At 42.0% G+C, this 18528-nt stretch overlaps 2 protein-coding genes across 7 annotated transcripts in view; one reads left to right on the top strand and one right to left on the bottom strand.

The window, feature by feature from the left end:
- Positions 1 to 10093, top strand: part of rbm42 (RNA binding motif protein 42) — a 24261-nt gene extending 14168 nt beyond the window's left edge. For all 3 annotated transcript variants that reach the window (XM_061673682.1, XM_061673679.1, XM_061673680.1), the window contains 4 exons: positions 3062 to 3182; positions 7062 to 7159; positions 9295 to 9391; positions 9517 to 10093. In XM_061673682.1, coding sequence (XP_061529666.1) covers positions 3062 to 3182; positions 7062 to 7159; positions 9295 to 9391; positions 9517 to 9629 — 429 coding nt within the window. In that variant the 3' untranslated portion in view covers positions 9630 to 10093. The remainder of the gene's footprint in view (positions 1 to 3061; positions 3183 to 7061; positions 7160 to 9294; positions 9392 to 9516) is intronic.
- ppox (protoporphyrinogen oxidase) lies at positions 9742 to 18528 on the bottom strand. Of its 4 annotated transcripts, XM_061673678.1 has the most exons (14): positions 18298 to 18528; positions 17956 to 18077; positions 17796 to 17882; positions 17549 to 17683; positions 17318 to 17433; positions 15171 to 15303; positions 14234 to 14378; positions 13941 to 14134; positions 12087 to 12147; positions 11526 to 11644; positions 11247 to 11360; positions 10562 to 10711; positions 10417 to 10459; positions 9742 to 10339 (listed from the first exon to the last, which is right to left on the bottom strand). In XM_061673678.1, the coding sequence occupies exons 3-14, from the start codon at positions 17877 to 17879 to the stop codon at positions 10200 to 10202; spliced, it is 1434 nt and encodes a 477-aa protein (XP_061529662.1). In that variant the 5' UTR covers positions 17880 to 17882; positions 17956 to 18077; positions 18298 to 18528; the 3' UTR covers positions 9742 to 10199. The 4 variants fall into 4 exon arrangements, with proteins under 4 accessions (XP_061529662.1, XP_061529660.1, XP_061529659.1 ...); XM_061673676.1 differs by having other exon boundaries at positions 17796 to 18062; XM_061673675.1 differs by lacking the exon at positions 17956 to 18077.

Raw genomic sequence — 18528 nt, 5'->3', positions numbered from 1 at the left:
CATTTGCCCCCTGCTCCAGTGTCTTCCACTAACGTGTATGTCTTCACTGTGATGGGTTAAATGCAGAGAACAAATTTCGTGTGCATGCATGCATGCATGTTCATGATAATAAAAGATGATTCTAAAAAATTAATGTACATGCAGCACCCCATATTGACAGAAAAAAATTTAATTGTTGAAATGTTTGCAGATTTATTAAAAGAAAAAATGAAATATCACACAGCCATAAGTATTCAGACCCTTTGCTGTGACACTCGTATATTTAACCCGGGTGCTGTCCATTTCTTCTGATCATCCTTGAGATGGTTTTACATTGGAGTCCAGCTGTGTTTGAGTATACCGATTGGACTTGATTAGGAAAGCCACACACCTGTCTATATAAGACCTTACAGCTTACAGTGCATATCAGAGCAAATGAGAATCATAAGGTCAAAGGAACTGCCTGAAGAGCTCAGAGACAATTGTGGCAAGGCGAAGATCTGGCCAAGGTTACAAAAAAAATTCTGCTGCACTTAAGGTTCCTAAGACCACAGTAGTCTCCGTAATCCTTTAATGGAAGACGTTTGGGACGACCAGAACCCTTCCTAGAGCTGGCTGTCCGGCCAACTGAGCAATCGGGGGAGAAGAGCCTTGGTGAGAGAGGTAAAGAAGAACCCAAAGATCACTGTGGCTGAGCTCCAGAGATGCATTCGGGAGATGGGAGAAAGTTCTAGAAAGTCAACCATCACTGCAGTCCTCCACCAGTCGGGGCTTTATGGCAAAGTGGCCAGATGGAAGCCTCTCCTCAGTGCAAGACACATGAAAGCCTGCATGGAGTTTGCTAAAAAAAAAAAAAAACACCCGAAGGACTCCAAGATGGTGAAAAATAAGATTATCGGGTCAGATGAGGCCAAGGTAGAACTTTTCGATCTTAATTCTAAGCAGTATGTGTGGAGAAAACCAGGCACTGCTCATCACCTGTCCAATACAATCCCCACAGTGGGGGTGTTTTTCAGCTGCAGGGACAGGACAACTGGTTGCAATCAAAGGAAAGCTGAATGCGGCCAAGTACAGGGATGTCCTGGACGAAAGCCTTCTCCAGAGGGCTCAGAATCTCAGACTGGGCCGAAAGCTCACCTTCCAACAAGACAATGACCCTAAGCACACAGCTAAAATAATGGAGTGGCTTCAGAACAACTCCGTCACTGTTCAGAGCCCTGACTTAAACCCAATGGAGCATCTCTGGAGAGACCTGATAATGGCTGTCCACCAATGTTTCACCATCCAACATGACAGAACTGGAGAGGATCTGCAAAGAGGAATGGCAGAGGATTCCCAAATCCAGGTGTGAAAAACGTGTTGCATCATTCCCAAAAAGAATCATGACTGTATTAGCTCAAAAGTGTGCTTCTACAAAATACTGAGCAAATGGTCTGAATACTTATGGCTGTGTGTTATTTCAGTTTTTGTTTTTTAATAAATCTGCAAAAATTTCAACAATATGGGGTGCTGTGTATACATTGAGGAAAACAATTTGACTTAAATGATTTTATCATATGGCTGCAATATAACAGAGTGAAAATTTTAAGGGGTTCTGAATACTTTCCGTACCCAGGGTGTGTGTATGTATATTCTGTAGTTACATACAAACAAACGAAAATACATACAAAAAATATTTAATATACAGTAGAACCTCAGGTTACAAATTTAATTGGTTCCGTGACCCCGTTTGTAACCTGAAACATTCTTAAACCGAGGTAGTTTCTCATTGAAATTAATCAACCTGCTTCATCCATCCATCCATTTTCTGAGCCGCTTCTCCTCACTAGGGTCGCGGGCGTGCTGCTGCCTATCCCAGCTATCATCGGGCAGGAGGCGGGGTACACCCTGAACTGGTTGCCAGCCAATCGTAGGGCACATACAAACAAACAACCATTCGCACTCACATTCACACCTACGGGCAATTTGAAGTCTCCAATTAATGCATGTTTTTGGGATGTGAGAGGAAACCGGAGTGCCCGGGGGGGGGGGGGGATATATATATATATATATATATATATATATATACACACACACACACACACACACGTCACATGGGGTGGGCGTCCAATCGGCCAGGCGGCGTGGTTTCATATACAGTAGCTGTCCCAAAACCGGTTTTTAAGCACAATGGTTCCTTATTTTATACTGAAACAAGACCACGACGATGTCAAAGCACTTTTAATTTTGCGATATAGTGACATCCCTATTGGTTACACGTCAGATCCCTTCAATTCAAGTCAAAAGCACCCACTGTAGCTCTAAACTACAGTGAAAGCATAGAGAATTATATAAAATATTATATACATGTACAGCTCAATTTGTCAAAAGCTTAATTTAGTTAGGTAGTTCAGTTCAAAAAGTGAAACTCATACAGAAGCGATGGACTACACACACTTGAGTGACATATTTCAGCAAACAAAAACCCCAAATTCACCATCTCTTGAAACTACATTATGTAACAAACAGTCAAGAAACAATAAAATTATTTTTAATGTAGAAATTAGGTGGGAATTTACCCTCAAACTACTTTCCAAAGTATTTAATGAATCTATATAACGTATGAGTACTGAAATAAATTGACTTTTCCACCATATTCTAATTTATTGAGATGTACCTGTATAATGTAAATATGGTACATTAAAGGTGTCGCTCATTGAATAAGCAAAATAATTGCCAGCTGCAGTCTGGAGTAATGTGGAGGTTACCCTCATTTAAATCACTGGGCGGAATAATCAGCCCAGCCCAACTAAACGATGTGCGATATTTAATGGTGTTGTTTACACTTATGAGTTGTTTCATGTGTTCTGTCAGTGCATGCATAGCCAAACAGAATGTATGTCTCCTGTAAAGTAAATGAAAATAGACAGTCAACAAATTGGGCATTTGTAAATCAATAAGTAGAAGTAAATCGAAATAGGATACTTTGACATATCTGCAGTGTAAATCCAGTGAAACAAACCTAAATATCCACGTGATATCCAGGAAACTCAAAGCTTTTTTTCCCTACAAAGTTTGTCTTGTGTGTGTGTTCCAATTCCAGCCTGTGGAAACTTCCTCGGAAGACAAAAAGGGAAAGCCGAAGTCAGAGAAAATAAAGAAGTGCATTCGAACGGCAGCAGGGACTTCCTGGGAGGATGCCAGTCTGTTGGAGTGGGAACCAGGTAGCACCACTTCTCATTGTGGTCAATATACATACAAAATTGTTGGTACTCCTAGTAATGAAAGAAGAACCCAGAGTGGTCACAGAAATAACTTGAATCTGAAAAAAGTAATAATACAGTGGGGCAAAAAAAGTATTGTCAGCCACCAATTGTGCCAGTTCTCCCACTTAAAAAGATGAGAGAGGCCTGTAATTTTCATCATAGGTATACCTCACCTATGTGAGACAAAATGAGGTGGGGGGGGGGTCCAGAAAATGACAGTCTGATTCCCCCCCCCACCTTTTTTTTTGTTTTTGTTTTTTTTTAGAATTTATTAGCCAATTAAGGTGGAAAATAAGTGTCACCTACAAAGAAGCAAGATTTATGGCTCTCACTGGCTCCTCTGTCCTCCACTCATTACCTGTATTAATGGCACCTGTTTGAACTTATCAGAATAAAAGACACCTGTCCACAAACTCAAACAGTCACACTCCAAACTCCACTATGGCCAAAATCAAAGACCTGTCAAAGGACACCAGAAACAAAATTGTAGACCTGCACCAGAGATTGAATCGGCAATAGGCAAGCAGCTTGGTGTGAAGAAATCAACTGTGGGAGCAATTATTAGAAAACGGAAAACATACAAGACCACTGATAATCTCCCTCGATCTGGGGCTCCACGCAAGATCTCACCCCGTAGGGTCAAAATAATCACAAGAACGTTGAGGAAAAATCCCAGAACCACACGGGTTCCTAGTGAATGACCTGCAGAGACTTGGGACCAGTGTAACGAAGTAACAGTATCAGTAACACAGTACGCCGCCAGGGACTCAAATCCTGCAGTGCCAGACATTGTCCCCCTGCTGAAGCCAGTACATGTCCAGGCCCGTCTGAAGTTTGCTAGAGAGCATTTGGATGATCTAGAAGAGGATTGGGAGAATGTCATATGGTCAGATGAAACCAAAATATAACTTTTTGGTAAAAACTCAACTTGTTGTGTTTGGAGGAGAAAGAATGCTGAGTTGCATCCAAAGAAGACCATACCTATTGTGAAGCATGGGGGTGGAAACATCATGCTTTGGGGCTGGTTTTCTGCAAAGGACCAGGGCGACTGATCCTTGTAAAGGAAAGAAAGAATGGGGCCATGTATTGTGAGATTTTGAGTGAAAACTAGGCTTTACACAATCAAGATTTTTGGGACCGATCAGCAAGTTTTATAAAAAAAAAAAAAAAAAAAAAAACGATCACCGATCCGATCACACGATAGAGCAATGTGTTCATATATACTTGTGTACTGTATACTGTATCCATACATTTTCTGTACATCTTATCCTCACAAGGGTTGCGGGCGTGCTGGAGCCCTTCCCACCTCAAATTATTCTCCAGCATTTTAGACAAAAATTAAAATACCAATGACATCTAGGGGGCATTCAATGATTGGCCACTGACATAAGTTTAGGTCTAATCAACATTACAACTGACAGAAATAATGGCTGCTAACTTACTGTAATTAAATTACTTTATTGCAATTGAATTAGTTTAATAAAATACTGTTAATGACATGCTTACTCTAACTTTCTCACTGTCCCGGCTATATGGACGGGTGTTGTCCAGAGTTAGTCTGTTTGACTTTTTATTTTTTCCTCCCCCCACACTGCGTTGCTTGAACGCGGCATGCTCCTCGTGTACATTCTTCCGGTGCTCGATGAAATCTGTTGCGTTGAAGCATTTAGATAACGTTGCCTACGACGTACTTCAGTTGTGCACAGACTGCAAATAACTTACGTGTTGTTTGTCTGAGACACGGCAAAATAGTCCCACACCCACGACGTGTTTTTTCACCGACAAGATTAAAAAAACTTTATTGGCCGTCAGATAGTTACAGTACTGCGCAACGAGAGACGTGAAAAGGCTAAAAAATAAACTGGCTTTTGGATTCATACGCGACGATGATTCGGAGTTAAATGTCTTGTGCGGAGCCGATCGATGACGTCATTGATCAGATCGGCGATTTATGACATGAAAGCCGGTCAGCATAAATTGCTAATTATCGGCCGATAACGCCGATCAGATCAGTGTAAAGTCTAGTGAAAGCCGCCTTCCATCAGCAAGGGCATTGAAGATGAAACATGGCTGGGTCTTCAGCATGACAGTGATATCAAACACACCGCCCGGGCAACGAAGGAGTTGCTTCATACGAACCATTTCAAGGTCCTGGAGTGGCCCAGCCAGTCTCCAGATCTCAACACTATAGAAAATCTTTGGAAGGAGTTGTGTTGCCCAGCGACAGCCCCAAAACATCACTGCTCTAGAGGAGATCTGCATGGAGGAATGGGCCTAAATACCAGCAACAGTGTGTGAAAATCTTGTGAAGACTTATAGAAAATATTTGACCTCTGTCAGTGCCAACATAAGGTATATAACAGAGTATTGAGATGAACTTTTTTTGTGATTGACCAAATACTTACTTTCAACCACAATTTGCAAATACATTATTTAAAAATCAGATGTGATTTTCTGGATTTTTATTTTTTTTTTCTCTCATTTTGTCGCTCATCGGTGAGGTTTACCTATGATGAAAATTACAGGCCTCTCTCATCTTTTTAAGTGGGAGGACTTGCACAATTGGTGGCTGACTAAATACTTTTTTGTCCCACTGTAAATAAACATAATTTTGAATTGTGGTTCAACAGAATTATTTTAAAAAAACAAACTCCTGAAACAGGACTGGACAGAAATGCTGGTACCCTGAAAGTTTTGTTGCACAACGTTTTGAGGCAATCACTCTAATCAAACGATTTCTATAACTTTCAATGAGATTTCTGCACCCCCCAGCAGGTATTCTGGCCCAATATTCATGAGCAAACTTCTCCAGTTGTCTCAGGTTTGAAAGGTAATTTGTTACCATATGTATTATTCGTCTTTTCAATTTGTCATCAGTTTTCCTTCTGCGGTCACATCCAGGAAGGCTGGCTGCCGTGGATCTTAAATTTCTGAATAATACATGCATGTGCAAGTGTAGTCACAGGGACATCAAACTGCTCAAAGATGGTCTTATTGGAGGGTTCGCCGTGTCGTCACCAAATGGTCACGTGGTATCTTGTTTGACCGAGAGTTATGGAGTTATTCACGCTTATTTTCGTAAATGGTAGTGTCGTGTTGCGTTTTGGGCTGTACATACAGATGCGATACGAATGATTCTAAGACCTTTTGCGGCACCCCAAAGAAACCTACAGCTCATTTTAAGTTTATGTGCAGCCATTACATGGCACAAGTGGAATCAATACTTACCGACCAAGTTAACTTTCGGCACTTTATACAATGTTAAGAAACTTGACTTTATTTTAACTTGCATTGCCATACTGTATAATATTACGATTAGGCTTTACACAATCAGGATTTTAGTGATAAAATTGCACATTTAAAGGTGGCTTTTTATTGTGACCAGCCTAAGGCACACCTGTGCAATAATCATGCTGTCTAATCGGCATCTTGTTATGCCACACCTGTGAGGTGGGATGGATCCTCTCAACAAAGGAGAAATGCTCACTAACACAGATTTAGACAGATTTGTGAACAATATTTGAGGGAAATGGCCCTTTGTGAATGGAGAAAAAGTTTTAGATATTGGAGTGCAGCTTACGAAAAATGGGAGCAAAACCAAAGTGTTCCGTTTATATTTTTGTTCAGTGTAATTCTGTTGAACCACAATTCAAAAGCAATTTCTGGCTTTCATTGGTTAATTTTCATTGTTTTTATTTATTATTGCTTTTGTCAGATTCAAGTAATTTTTGTGACCACTGGGTTTTTCGTTGATTAACAGAGGGGTACCAACAATTTTGTCCACTTGTGTATAAAGTGAAACTTTCCTCGTCTCACTGTGGCCTCCCTTCTTTGTAGATGACTTCCGTATATTCTGTGGGGATCTTGGTAATGAGGTCAACGATGACATACTGGCCAGAGCCTTCAGCAGATATCCGTCATTCCTCAAAGCGAAGGTGGGTTTGTTGTTGTGCTCGTACTCAAAGGACTTAAGGGCACCGTCAACACTCTTCCCAGGCTTTACTGTGCATTTATTGCGAAAATCTGCATGTACTCTTACTCTATGCTTTGGAAAGGATGGACTTGTACGTTGAGAACGCAAGACAAGAAGGTCTGTATCGACTCGCTACCTACAGTAACTGAATCAGAATCGTCTTTATTTGCCAAGTATGTCAAAAACACAAGGAATTTGTCTCTGGTAGTTGGAGCCGCTCTAGTACAACAGACAGTCAATTGACAGATAATACTTTTGAGACATTGACATGAAATAAAAGCTTGCCAGTAATATAGTAATGCCGGTACATCGTGCAAAAAGAAGCAGAGTCCTCTAGCAATTTGAGCAGTTTGAAATGACTAATAGAACAATAGTCCGGTGCAATGACCATTGTGCAAAGGGCGCCGAGACTTCAAGAAATGTATGCAGTTTAAAGTGACGAGTAGTGCGATCATCTGGGACAATGTTGGTTGTGCAAATGTTACAGATACTCCTCAATCAGTGTGCAAATGGAGCAGATGCTACTCTGGCATGAGTGGCCAGTATATGCAAATAGCGCAGCATGGCGAGACAACTACAGTGAGTGACGACGACAACTGAGCAGATTTGCGAAAGTTGGTAAAAAGTCCTGGGTAGAATCCCTGATGTTTAGTAAGTCTTCCCATAAGTGAGTCATGTAATGTCTCCAAAGAAGAACGAAAAACACAAAAACAGAAAATAATAGAGAGCACATAACCGAGGGGTCCACACGGTTAAGCGCCATCTTGAACTCAATGCCGTAGACATTGCTGCCCTCTAAGTCTTGATACACACGTAAGGATTTTTCAAATCTTAAAAAGATTATCTATGACTGACCCAACACATGAAAATAAAAAATCTGGCATTTAGCAGTTTTGGTCGTATTGTGTGGTATGCTCCGATAATCTCGACACACACCACCACACAAAGATCCTGTTCCGTTGCCAGTTGCGAAGTCTCGCATGATCACACGTGATCTCACAAAAACAAAGACGAGCAGACACTTCTGGATGTGCGCCGATGTTACCCAATTGTTTCCGATGGGACCGGAGGCTGGACTATTGTTGTCAAAAAAGACTGGAAAATATTTCTTCCCCTCTGGAGAAACACTTTTATACAAAATACATCATCGGGTAGGACATGTTTGTTTTTGTTTTGTTTTACATTTAGTTTCTTGCAGGGCAGTCTTTGATTGGCTACATTCCGTTGCACATCACAGTTTACGGTGTCATGGCTCAGGGAGATGTCAGCTTCCCCCACATACAAAGGCTTTTGGTTGTAAATATTGAACACTTTCATTATTTAAGATTATTGACCCGACCCCATAATCTTTATACACCCCAGATCTAAAGGATAATCTTATAGACACACATTTGGCTTTGACGTGCTAAGGGTATTTACCACACCCAGAACTTTATTACAGGTACTGCAACTTTTGGCTTGTGCCTTGAGGGCTCACCAGTGAGTCAATCCAGTAGTACTGTCCAGTATTTTCTATATTACAGTATTCAAAAAAACAAACTGAAACTTGTTCAAATACCTTTGTTAAATAGTGTGCTTTAATAAATTTAAATGTGTTTAAAGGTCCTGTATTTTGGCTATTTAGACTACCAAAGAGTGACTCTCGCATGGACTTCATATAACAGTATCAATTTCATTTAAAAAAAAAAACAAAAAAAACAACACCTTGGATTTGTCATACGAATGTCTAGAAAAGCCCCCTCTGACAGTTACTTCTGTTTTACCCAGTTTTGTATCCGCTTTGTCCATATTTGCCTAAGACCGCCCCCTTTCCTTCTGATCGGTTGCCTCCCCGTAGTAGACCCACCTGTGAGAGCACGCTGACTCAGGAGCGGGACGGTGAAGCTCTTCCCTAGTTATGTAGATAAGGTCGAGAAAGTCGAATGACGTGATTTCAGAAAATCGTCTGGAATGCGTGGACGACTTTAATTCAAATGTTTTTTATATGGCCTACCCTCAATCTTCACTTATTGTGGGGTTTTCTTTGCATGTATTTTTCAGGTACAAACAGTTTTGATAATCGTTGAGGAATGATGTTTTTCTTCTCCTTGAGCTCAGGTGGTGCGAGACAAGCGCACAGGAAAGACAAAAGGCTATGGCTTTGTCAGCTTCAAAGATCCAAATGATTATGTGCGAGCCATGAGGGAGATGAACGGTCAGTGTTTTTGCTTGTATTTGTCATATCTTTCCAGCAACTGCCTTATCAAAAGTAGCCATAGCAAATGGCATTTTTCAGTTGGTCTTGTATGTTTAACTGAAAAACTGTTCCTTTCGGTGTAGGGAAGTATGTTGGCAGCCGTCCCATTAAACTGAGAAAGAGCATGTGGAAGGACCGCAACATGGAGGTTGTACGAAAAAAGCAGAGAGAGAAGAAGAAGCTAGGCCTTAGATAGATAGATAGCCTTGCAGACTGCATTGACATCTCTGCAAATGGACTAAGATGTGATTTGCTCCCCCTCCCTCCCAGAGGACACGTCACCCCGCGACCCCACCCATGGTGTTTTCTCAAGAATTAACCCATTTTAAAATATTTGCTCAGCATACAGTCATCCAAGTTTTGTTACATTCATCACTGTTCATTTTATTGCAAGCTCAGATCACAAAATGCAGATTGTACAACTTTCTTTAGCTCTAGAAGTGAAGGCTTTGTTTCACTTTATTCCTTTCCTTTAGATATGTGGAAGTCACTGCTCAATGCATGTATCAATATTTAGTGGCAGAGAGAGGTCACCAGACCCATACTCGCAGTTCAGCATCTTCAGATTCCCCTATCTGCAATTTATTTTTTTGGGTGGGGTGGGGCCACCCTGATTTATTGATGGCTTAAAAAATAAATAAAAATCCAATACAATTATAATGGGCATGGACTTTTCACTCTGTGGTCTGGCCCGTTCCCTATTCCCTGAAAATAGCGGGAGTACAATACTGATGTACAGTTAAAAAAAGGTCATGTTATTGCAACTCTATGAAACTCCAGTTCCCAACAACTCTTCTACAGCTGCCCTTGCACTAAAGATGACATCATTGACGGCCACACCATCATAGGAGGACCCAATCAGAGAAAGTGAAAGGTTGTTGTTCTTGATGAAGTTGCGCATGTACTCTGAAATGGCAGAAGACCACACATCCAAATGAAAATACTATAGAGGAAAAGTGTATCAATCTCAAGTTCATACCTACCTACTCTCCAAAAGTGGCCCTCATAATACTGAGGTATACAATCCTGATGGGAGATATACATGAACATTGTAAGTCAACAACTATGTATCCCAAATAACGTAAGAAATACACAGTGCCACAAACCCCTTCATCATAGATATGGTACCTTCTGTAGAGCAACCCAACTCCAGCTGGGTGCCGAGGTGACTCCTAGGTGACAGCGCACCGCCTCAGTGGCTCGCTCTAAAAGCTGGCCCTCTGTTACTGCACTTGGGGAGCCAAACACTTCATGGAACCAGGCACCACCCATCATCACCTAGGTAAGACAATGGACATGGACACCATGGTGTTTGGTCGTCAAATCAAAGCTGTCAAACTGAACTGCATAAACAGCTGCGCTACACTTTCTGGGTTACATGGCATTGGTATATTCTCCCAAAATATGTATTGACATTGGGTATAACTGTAAATGGTTTATGTAAAGAATTGTACAATAATTCTCAACCTGCTGTAAACATGACCCAGGTTTTTTTTATGTAGATTAATCTACATTGGGGAGGAAAAGGGACTGAAACCCCAGTTAAATGAGTCATTCCAAAACTGGAGGACATTATCTGTCCAACCCCCATTAAATTTAAACATCTACATGTGTAAATTATAGTTTTCTTGAGACAAAGTGTAACTAGCTGTCCTAAATATAATTTAAAATACCATGTCAAATGCCTCATCTAAGGGTTAGGGTCAAACAGACCCAAAACTGGACTGGTGGAAGACACCCAAGATAAAGGTCGAACGGTTTGGGAGCAATGATACCCGACTAGCCTCAGACAACATTAGTGACCCCTGCGTACCGTAAGTCTTGTTGTTGCTCCTTTATGTCTGTCGTGTTGAGGGAAGGGGACAGAGTCATAGGTCACACCCAGTAAGCCCAGATCCTCTGATGATGGAACCAGGTGTCCAAATCCCTGATGAGGGACAAACACACGTACACACTTGTTCCTTTTGTGTGTGTGTGTGGTGCAAAGTCACTAAGTACAAAGACTTCGTTCCTGTGCATAATACTTTTCCATGACTCTTCTTTTAACACAAATATTTGTCACCTTTGGTGTGTTTCTTATTGATGTACTCACCGTCAAAGGGAGTACAGACCCCTCATACTGCAGATTTACCACAGCGACAGTGACACAGGAGATGTCCTGCAGCTTCTGGATGAGTGGCAGACAGGAGGACGGCAGAACAGATGAGAGTACTAAAAGCACAACATAGACACACAACTGCATGAAAGGGGTCTTTTCTCAGTGTGACTCACATTGTTATAAAAACTCATTGACAAGCCACCAGTTTAACACAGCACATGAAAACAACCAATTACATTCACCCCTATGGACAATTTAGTCTTCAATTAACCTAAGAAGCATTTTTGGGGGGTTGTAGGAGAAAACCATGCAAGCGCAAACCCAGGCCACCTGACAGTGAGGCAGATGTGCAAACCACTATTTTCACAGTCTTAAAAAATTCAGTCTTTGAGATTTGCAAACATTTTGCAACAATTTGGCTGCATCTCCCTGTGCTGTGTTTTTTGTTCTAGTCCTGCTGTTTTAGCTTTAAAATATGTTGTTGGGTATTACTCTGTATTAGAACAGTTTTCTCAGTTTACAGTTTTTAGGGGATGTCATGAAGCTCCGACTGACCTTTAGCAGGCAAAGCAGAGATGATGTGGTCAGCTGTTATGATCCCATCGTCCAAATGGATCTAAACACAAACACACAGTGTGGTTAGAAGAACCACACTCAAGCTCACCCAACATGAAATTCATATGGAGACGTGGTTATGTTAGTATGTCCTATTTACATACCACTATCACAGAGAGGACTCATAAAGCTATGTTGGCACTGGGTCATCAAACCTTTTATACAATGTGGCTAAACAGTATTAAAAAAAAAAAAAAAAAAAATCTCCTAGCCACACTTGATTGTAGTTAGCCACAACATCACGTGTGTTTATGGGGCTCAACCTTTCGCCACACTTAGCCAGTCCTTGTCACAGGGAAGCCAGTAAGCTTTTAACGATGTGGGCCCAATTAAAACTACAGTCGTTGATCAGGTGTAGTGCTGAACCATTCGTGAACATACTTTAATTGCAAATATATATATATATATATTTTTTTTACACATATTACGATTGTGATTTAGCATGCGATACATTGTTTTTTTTTGGGGGGGGGGGGGGGTGTCTTCAGTATTATTCACTAAATGCAAGAAATAAATCATTCAATAGTATGACCAGCCCAACACTGGATACAGCCAACAAATAACTTTCCTGTAGGCCAGGCCTAGATGTTATGATGAATTGATATCAATAACAAATATTTTAAACTGTCAGATAAAGCAAAGCAAATTTATTTATATAGCGTATTTCACACACAAGGTAACTCAATATGCTTTACATGATTAAAAGCATTTAAAAACTGCTTATAAACATGTAAAACAAAGGGGGGGGGGGGGGAATAAAGTACAATTAAAACAGCATACAGTGCAAGAAATATTTAAAAGTGGAAATGCTCTAAAAAGCATGAGGGGAAAAAGAAGAGTTGACCTGGACTTAAAAACATTCACACACATAATTGTAACATGGGGTTTGCGGCCCGTGCTGCTGTGTCCCAGGCCTGTGCCCTCCTCTTCCCTCTCCCCGGGGGCGTGCCACCGTGGTCGTCGCCCTTCTCTCCCTCGGGCTGTGTGGGGTCCCCGCGGCTGACTTGACTTCTGGCCCTGTTCTGGTCAATGGGGTATGGCTGGTTTTGGGGGGGGGGGGGGTCCCTCCGGTTTTAATGGATCCTACACCAATCTGTGGGGTGAAGCCACTTGACCAGGTGTCCCGGTACTCCAACCTGCTCTCTGGCCCGCCATGCCTTTCTCTCACGGATTTTTAATGCACTACATACATTCGCACGTCCTTGGGGTGCTGGTTGGCCTGGATGGGCCTGACAGTTGCGGGTCAGTATTGGGCTGTGACCGTCTTGCCTCACCCCCTACCAGTTTCTCCAATTTTAATGCACTATACCCCACCACACACAATCACGGTACAAGGATAAGGGTTGTCAGTCGGGGCCCTGGTAACCACAGTAATAGGTGCGTGCTGGGTTTTCACATTTCTCTTGGCTTGACTCCTTGCTCATTTTCCTCCATCCTGTCCTGCCCTTTTCTGTCCTCTCTTATCATGTTCTCTTGGTTAGTCCTCAATCTACAAATGACTGTTGTAATGTTACTTGTGCTCAAATATCTAGCCTGTCTCACGATTGTTCTGCTGTGGTTCTGACCCCCTTAGTACCTTGTCCACTCTATCACTCTGTCTGTCCCCTAAAACCCTTTTCTGTCCAGCGGCATTTTCAATAAACATCCGAATAATAAAAACATTTAAAATAAGTAGAGGGAGAATTTCAAACTCCACAGCAAAACAGTTCCAGCACAAAGGCATACAGATCCACCATTCCGCAAGGCCATGCAGCTGAACAGGACAAGTTGTTGCAAGTGTGTCTTTTCTCTTACCGTCGAACCCATAGCCAAAGGATTGATGTGTTTTACAGGCACTTCCCGGTGTAGCTGGACCCTCTCGCTCCTTTGGAGAAAGTCAATGATGGACTCCGGGAGGTCCTCCAACCCCCTTCTAAGGGACCACTGGGCCCAAGACTCCTTCATAGATCGCTGGCTCAGAGGACCAGGAGGAACCACTTGGGAGGGGCCTGCAGGTTTAAACCAATACAACTTGAACATCCAATTTCCTGCAAAATGTGTGCAGGGGGGAGTCACAAATTAAAATACAAATGAAAGTGGGGACATACCAGAGCCCAGAAGCATGCCAAGTGTTAGGGAACCTCTGCGCTTCTCAGCGTTGTAGAGGACGGGAAAACAAGAGCGCACACTCAACTTCCGGCAATCCCCCGCAAACACCCCTCGACACAGACTGTCCACAGCGATGTTTGCAAGCTGGCTCGACACACACACAAAGAAAGAAACACACGCAATGTCATTGTGGAGACTGGTTAGTGGGTACGAGGTAGGGCTGCACGATACTGGGGGGGGGGGAATGACATTGCAATTTTTTTGGAACCTGCGATATATATTGCCATTTGAAGTAATACAGGATCAGTGTTGGGAAAGTTCATTTTCTATGCAAACTACTTCAAAGTTCAGTTCATCATTCCAAAAATGAACTACTTCAGTTCATAGTTCGTAATTCAAAAATTTGAACTAAGTTCACCGGTCCAAACACAAACTAGTTCCTAGTTCTATTTTTCCCCAATATGTTGTTGACGGGTTTTTTACCCTCAAAATATTGGCATTTCATCTCCCAGTTGTTGCCACCCATTCAGTCCGCATTCGTAGCAAGCTGCAGCTTTCACCCTACAATCTCAAAAACATGAGGAAAAACTTGAATCGTGTTTTTGGACTTTTGTCCTTCATGTGCAAACAAAAACGCGCAACACAGTAGGACAGGAACGAAGGTGAAAGGACATTGACAACGTTGCATTCCCAGTAGCTCTGGCTGACGATATTAACCAAATGTCTTATTTTTATGTTACAAAACAAAATAAAGTCCATATTATCACAGTGTGATCGTACAATGTTTTAACTAAAGCTTTCGGATACAAATAATAATTGTCCTGCTGGTCACTTTTTAATAATATCATTGATTCACTGTATATTACAGTACTCCAACATCGCAGCAGAGCCTGCGATAAGATTATAAAGCCTAAATTGGTTCCCCTTTATCCTCACCTCTTTTCCAAGCCTTCGAGACACAAACGAATGGATGGATTCGTCTTCGCCTTTGCTTCTCTTTGCAAAGATCTCTGTGGCGATGCTGAATAGCAGGGGGCGTGAGAAAGGTGAGACTGTCCTGAGAAGTCCACTGAAAGACAGCAAGACAAGATACAGGAGACTGCTATTGGTTATATAAGGGGGTCATTGTTTGTTTGAGATGCCTCATTGGTACAAAAGCATTATTTACATTAACTCAATATTATTAGCATATATATATAATATATATATATATATATAAAACAATATTAATTATTAGTTATGTTCGAGTATACCAGTAGTACCAGTATGAGTATTCACTCTTGAGTACTCCCTAATACCAAGCATCCAACTAGTACTTGATACATAAAATTTCAGTTAACAAAGTGACATATACATTCGGAACAAAGACCTTTCTTTCGGCGGGCGACTTGTTAGGACATCTGCCTCACAGTTCCGAGGACCCGGGTTCAAATCCGGCCTCGCCTGTGTGGAGTTTACATGTTCACCCCGTCCGTGCCTGTGTGGCTTTTCCTCCAGGTACTCCGGTTTTCACACCCCCAAAAAAATGCATGGTAGGTTAATCGAAGACTCCAAATGTGAGTGCGGACAATTGTTTGTCTTTATATGCCCTGCGATTGGCTGGCGACCAGTTCAGGGTGCACCCCGCCGCTCGCCCAGAGTCAACTGAGATAGGCGCCAGCAAACCCGTGACCCTAGTGAGGAGAAGCGGTACAGAAAATGGACGGCCGGATGGACTGATGGACTTTTCTCTCTTTCTGACGCACATGATGATTCGCCAATGTGTCAAACCACTGCAGTGTAGCGCCAAATACTGGCAAGGAGAACTTACACGATGTCAAATCTTTTTGCCTTAAGTATTGGACGCTGATATTGGGAGCCTTTACAAGTACCCGATACCTTGGAATAAGGGCCGGTACCGTCCCGGTACCGGATCCACTGAATAGAAATGCACACCGCATTTTTCAGATTTCGAGTCGTGCCAAAATGGATATCATTGTCATTCCACTTCACAACTATGCACCACTATATGTTGGTGTAGCACATAAAATATGAACAAAATACAACAAATATCATAGCGAGGTTTGGGATTAGAGGCTGACAAAACTTGAGTAGTTAAAGGGTATGAATGCTTTTCTAAGGCACTGTACATACTGTCGAAGAATAACATCAAGAACTTTTGATGTGTGTTCAAAGTTTGCCAGTCGGTAGCGTTATGACTACAAATAAGTAATTGCAGATGTCTTACGGCCCGGACTGTCAACAAGTGTGTCACATTTTGAAAAGGTCTTGCACTGTTACATATGCGTCCCAATTTTCGTAGACGTAGGCAAAACATACAGGTGGGGCTGGAGCATTCAAAATTTGTAGGGGGCGCTAAACTGAGGCATGGTGGACGACTAGTTAGCACATCTGCCTCACAGTTCTGAATTTAACAGTTCTGAAATTAATAATAATGCTTAAAAGAATACATCGATTACAAAATTATGCAAATATTTACTTCGCACTGACATTCCAACAATGCTTCATGTTGTGTTTTGATGTTGTGCACACTATGTATAATTAGGGGCGATCCGATCATTGTTTTATGCTGCCAATTCCGGTAATCCATGAGTGAGATCTGGCAATTACTATTGATACGATCATATAGTTTGGCTGTAAATGTTTCTATTTATTTATGGTGAGCGCTATTGGCTATACGATCTGTCACGTTTGTTTGGATTTGCTTCACAGCTCGTGCGCACATGCGCAGTGTGAAGGGAGGAGGGGACGCGACACTACGGCCGGGCTATTATGGCAAAAAAAAAGTAACAATTATCATTTTGATTGATATTGAAATCGAGATGAATAAACACGATTATTTATTTATTTCAAAACTTTGCCTTTATTCAACTACCAAAACTCAACTTTCAATATAACTTAAAAGATTGACACATCACATGAGCCCGGAAATACGTCAGTGCCATCAGCCTGCTTTGTGCCACAGCGCCAGTAAACAACAGCGGCCAATCCTGGAACTGACAGACGATGTCAACTGCATTTTAAGCGCAAAATGGAAACTTCCGCTGTACTTAATGAACCTTTTGTTGTAACCAGTCATTTACCTTATTCCTGAGGGCATCCTATGAAGTTGTTTGTTGACATATAGATATCTGTTTTTGGATGCATCGTGTCTGTAGGTGACAGGCAGAACCTCTCCTGAAAGACCCAGGTCCTCTACCTAAACAAACACACACTATATTTGAATAATGGACAAAGAAATGTCCTCAAATCTGAGGTGTAATATTTCAACACCTGCAACAAAAAACACACCTCGTGTCTGCAATAAGGCTTACCATATTAAGGGTATTTCTTCCCACTGCCCCAGCAGGTCTGATCCCTCTGGGTCCATGTTCGAACACCGCTCCATCGGACCTTCTGGTGGACCACAGCCAACCCCCATAACGACTACTGGACTCAAGTAAAATGACCTTGGGGAGAAAACACACAAACACTGTCAATGGTTTCAAAAAAAAAAAAAAAAAAAAAGTCTACAAATGGAGAAGCATAGTAATCCAACACATTTTGGGATTTGTGTACTACCTTAGCAACCTGGGGACTTTTGCAGAGATAGTAAGATGCGGCCAATCCCCCGATGCCCCCTCCAAGGACTGCTACAGTCTTCATTGGCTGAACGAGAACGCAAAACGACAAATAATAAATGGCGACACTTCAAAACACGACACAAAACAGTGCTGTGTACCGTGGTTCATGACTGTGGTGGGGTGCGACTGGCCTGTTGATAAGGATATGAAACAGTTGGTTTATCAGACGTCTCAGTCTGTCACCCGGCTGACTGTGTGGTTTAACCTGTAGCAAATTTCACTGAAGATAATTGTTTGACCGTCACTGCAAATGTTCTAAGAGGGCAATATGACACTTGGCAGTACGTACTGAAGTTGTAAACCTGTTTGCAAAATACTGTAAAGCATACAAGGCTTTGCTATTCATATATGCCGAAATTCGTCTTGTGGTATCTGTCTTCCCCCCCCCCCCCCCCCTTTTTTTTCGTCCTTTCAGTTTACAATGGAGGAATTGAACTTACTTAAAACACCGCACACAAACACTTCATGGCGTTTCTCGACAGAGCAAAATAGTGTAATTTACCCGAACTGCCAAAACGGTGTTACCTTCAATTACGTCCGCCGGAAACCGTAATTCCACTGTGGTGTAACCTCCTCCGGGGACCGTTGCCACTATCTGTGGTCAGCATAGATGTGAAGACGTCGACACACCAGCGCGCTGGAGCAGCCCGGCTAACCAACGTGGCTACTTG

Source organism: Phycodurus eques, chromosome 4 (assembly GCF_024500275.1).
Source record: "Phycodurus eques isolate BA_2022a chromosome 4, UOR_Pequ_1.1, whole genome shotgun sequence".
In the NCBI taxonomy this organism is placed as follows: Eukaryota; Metazoa; Chordata; class Actinopteri; order Syngnathiformes; family Syngnathidae; genus Phycodurus; species Phycodurus eques.
The sequence above is the reverse complement of the archived record's forward strand: the minus strand, read 5'-3'. Positions and strand labels throughout refer to the sequence as shown.

Coding starts and splice junctions, on each gene's coding strand:
- ppox (XM_061673678.1), bottom strand. CDS start 17,879: ATGAAGACTGTAGCAGTCCTTGGAGGGGGCATCGGGGGATTGGCCGCA. Junction 17,684..17,795: donor AAAGTCCCCAGGTTGCTAAG/GTAGTACACAAA, acceptor TTTCTCCCCAAG/GTCATTTTACTTGAGTCCAG. Junction 15,304..17,317: donor AGGATGCCCTCAGGAATAAG/GTAAATGACTGG, acceptor GCTGTCTTTCAG/TGGACTTCTCAGGACAGTCT.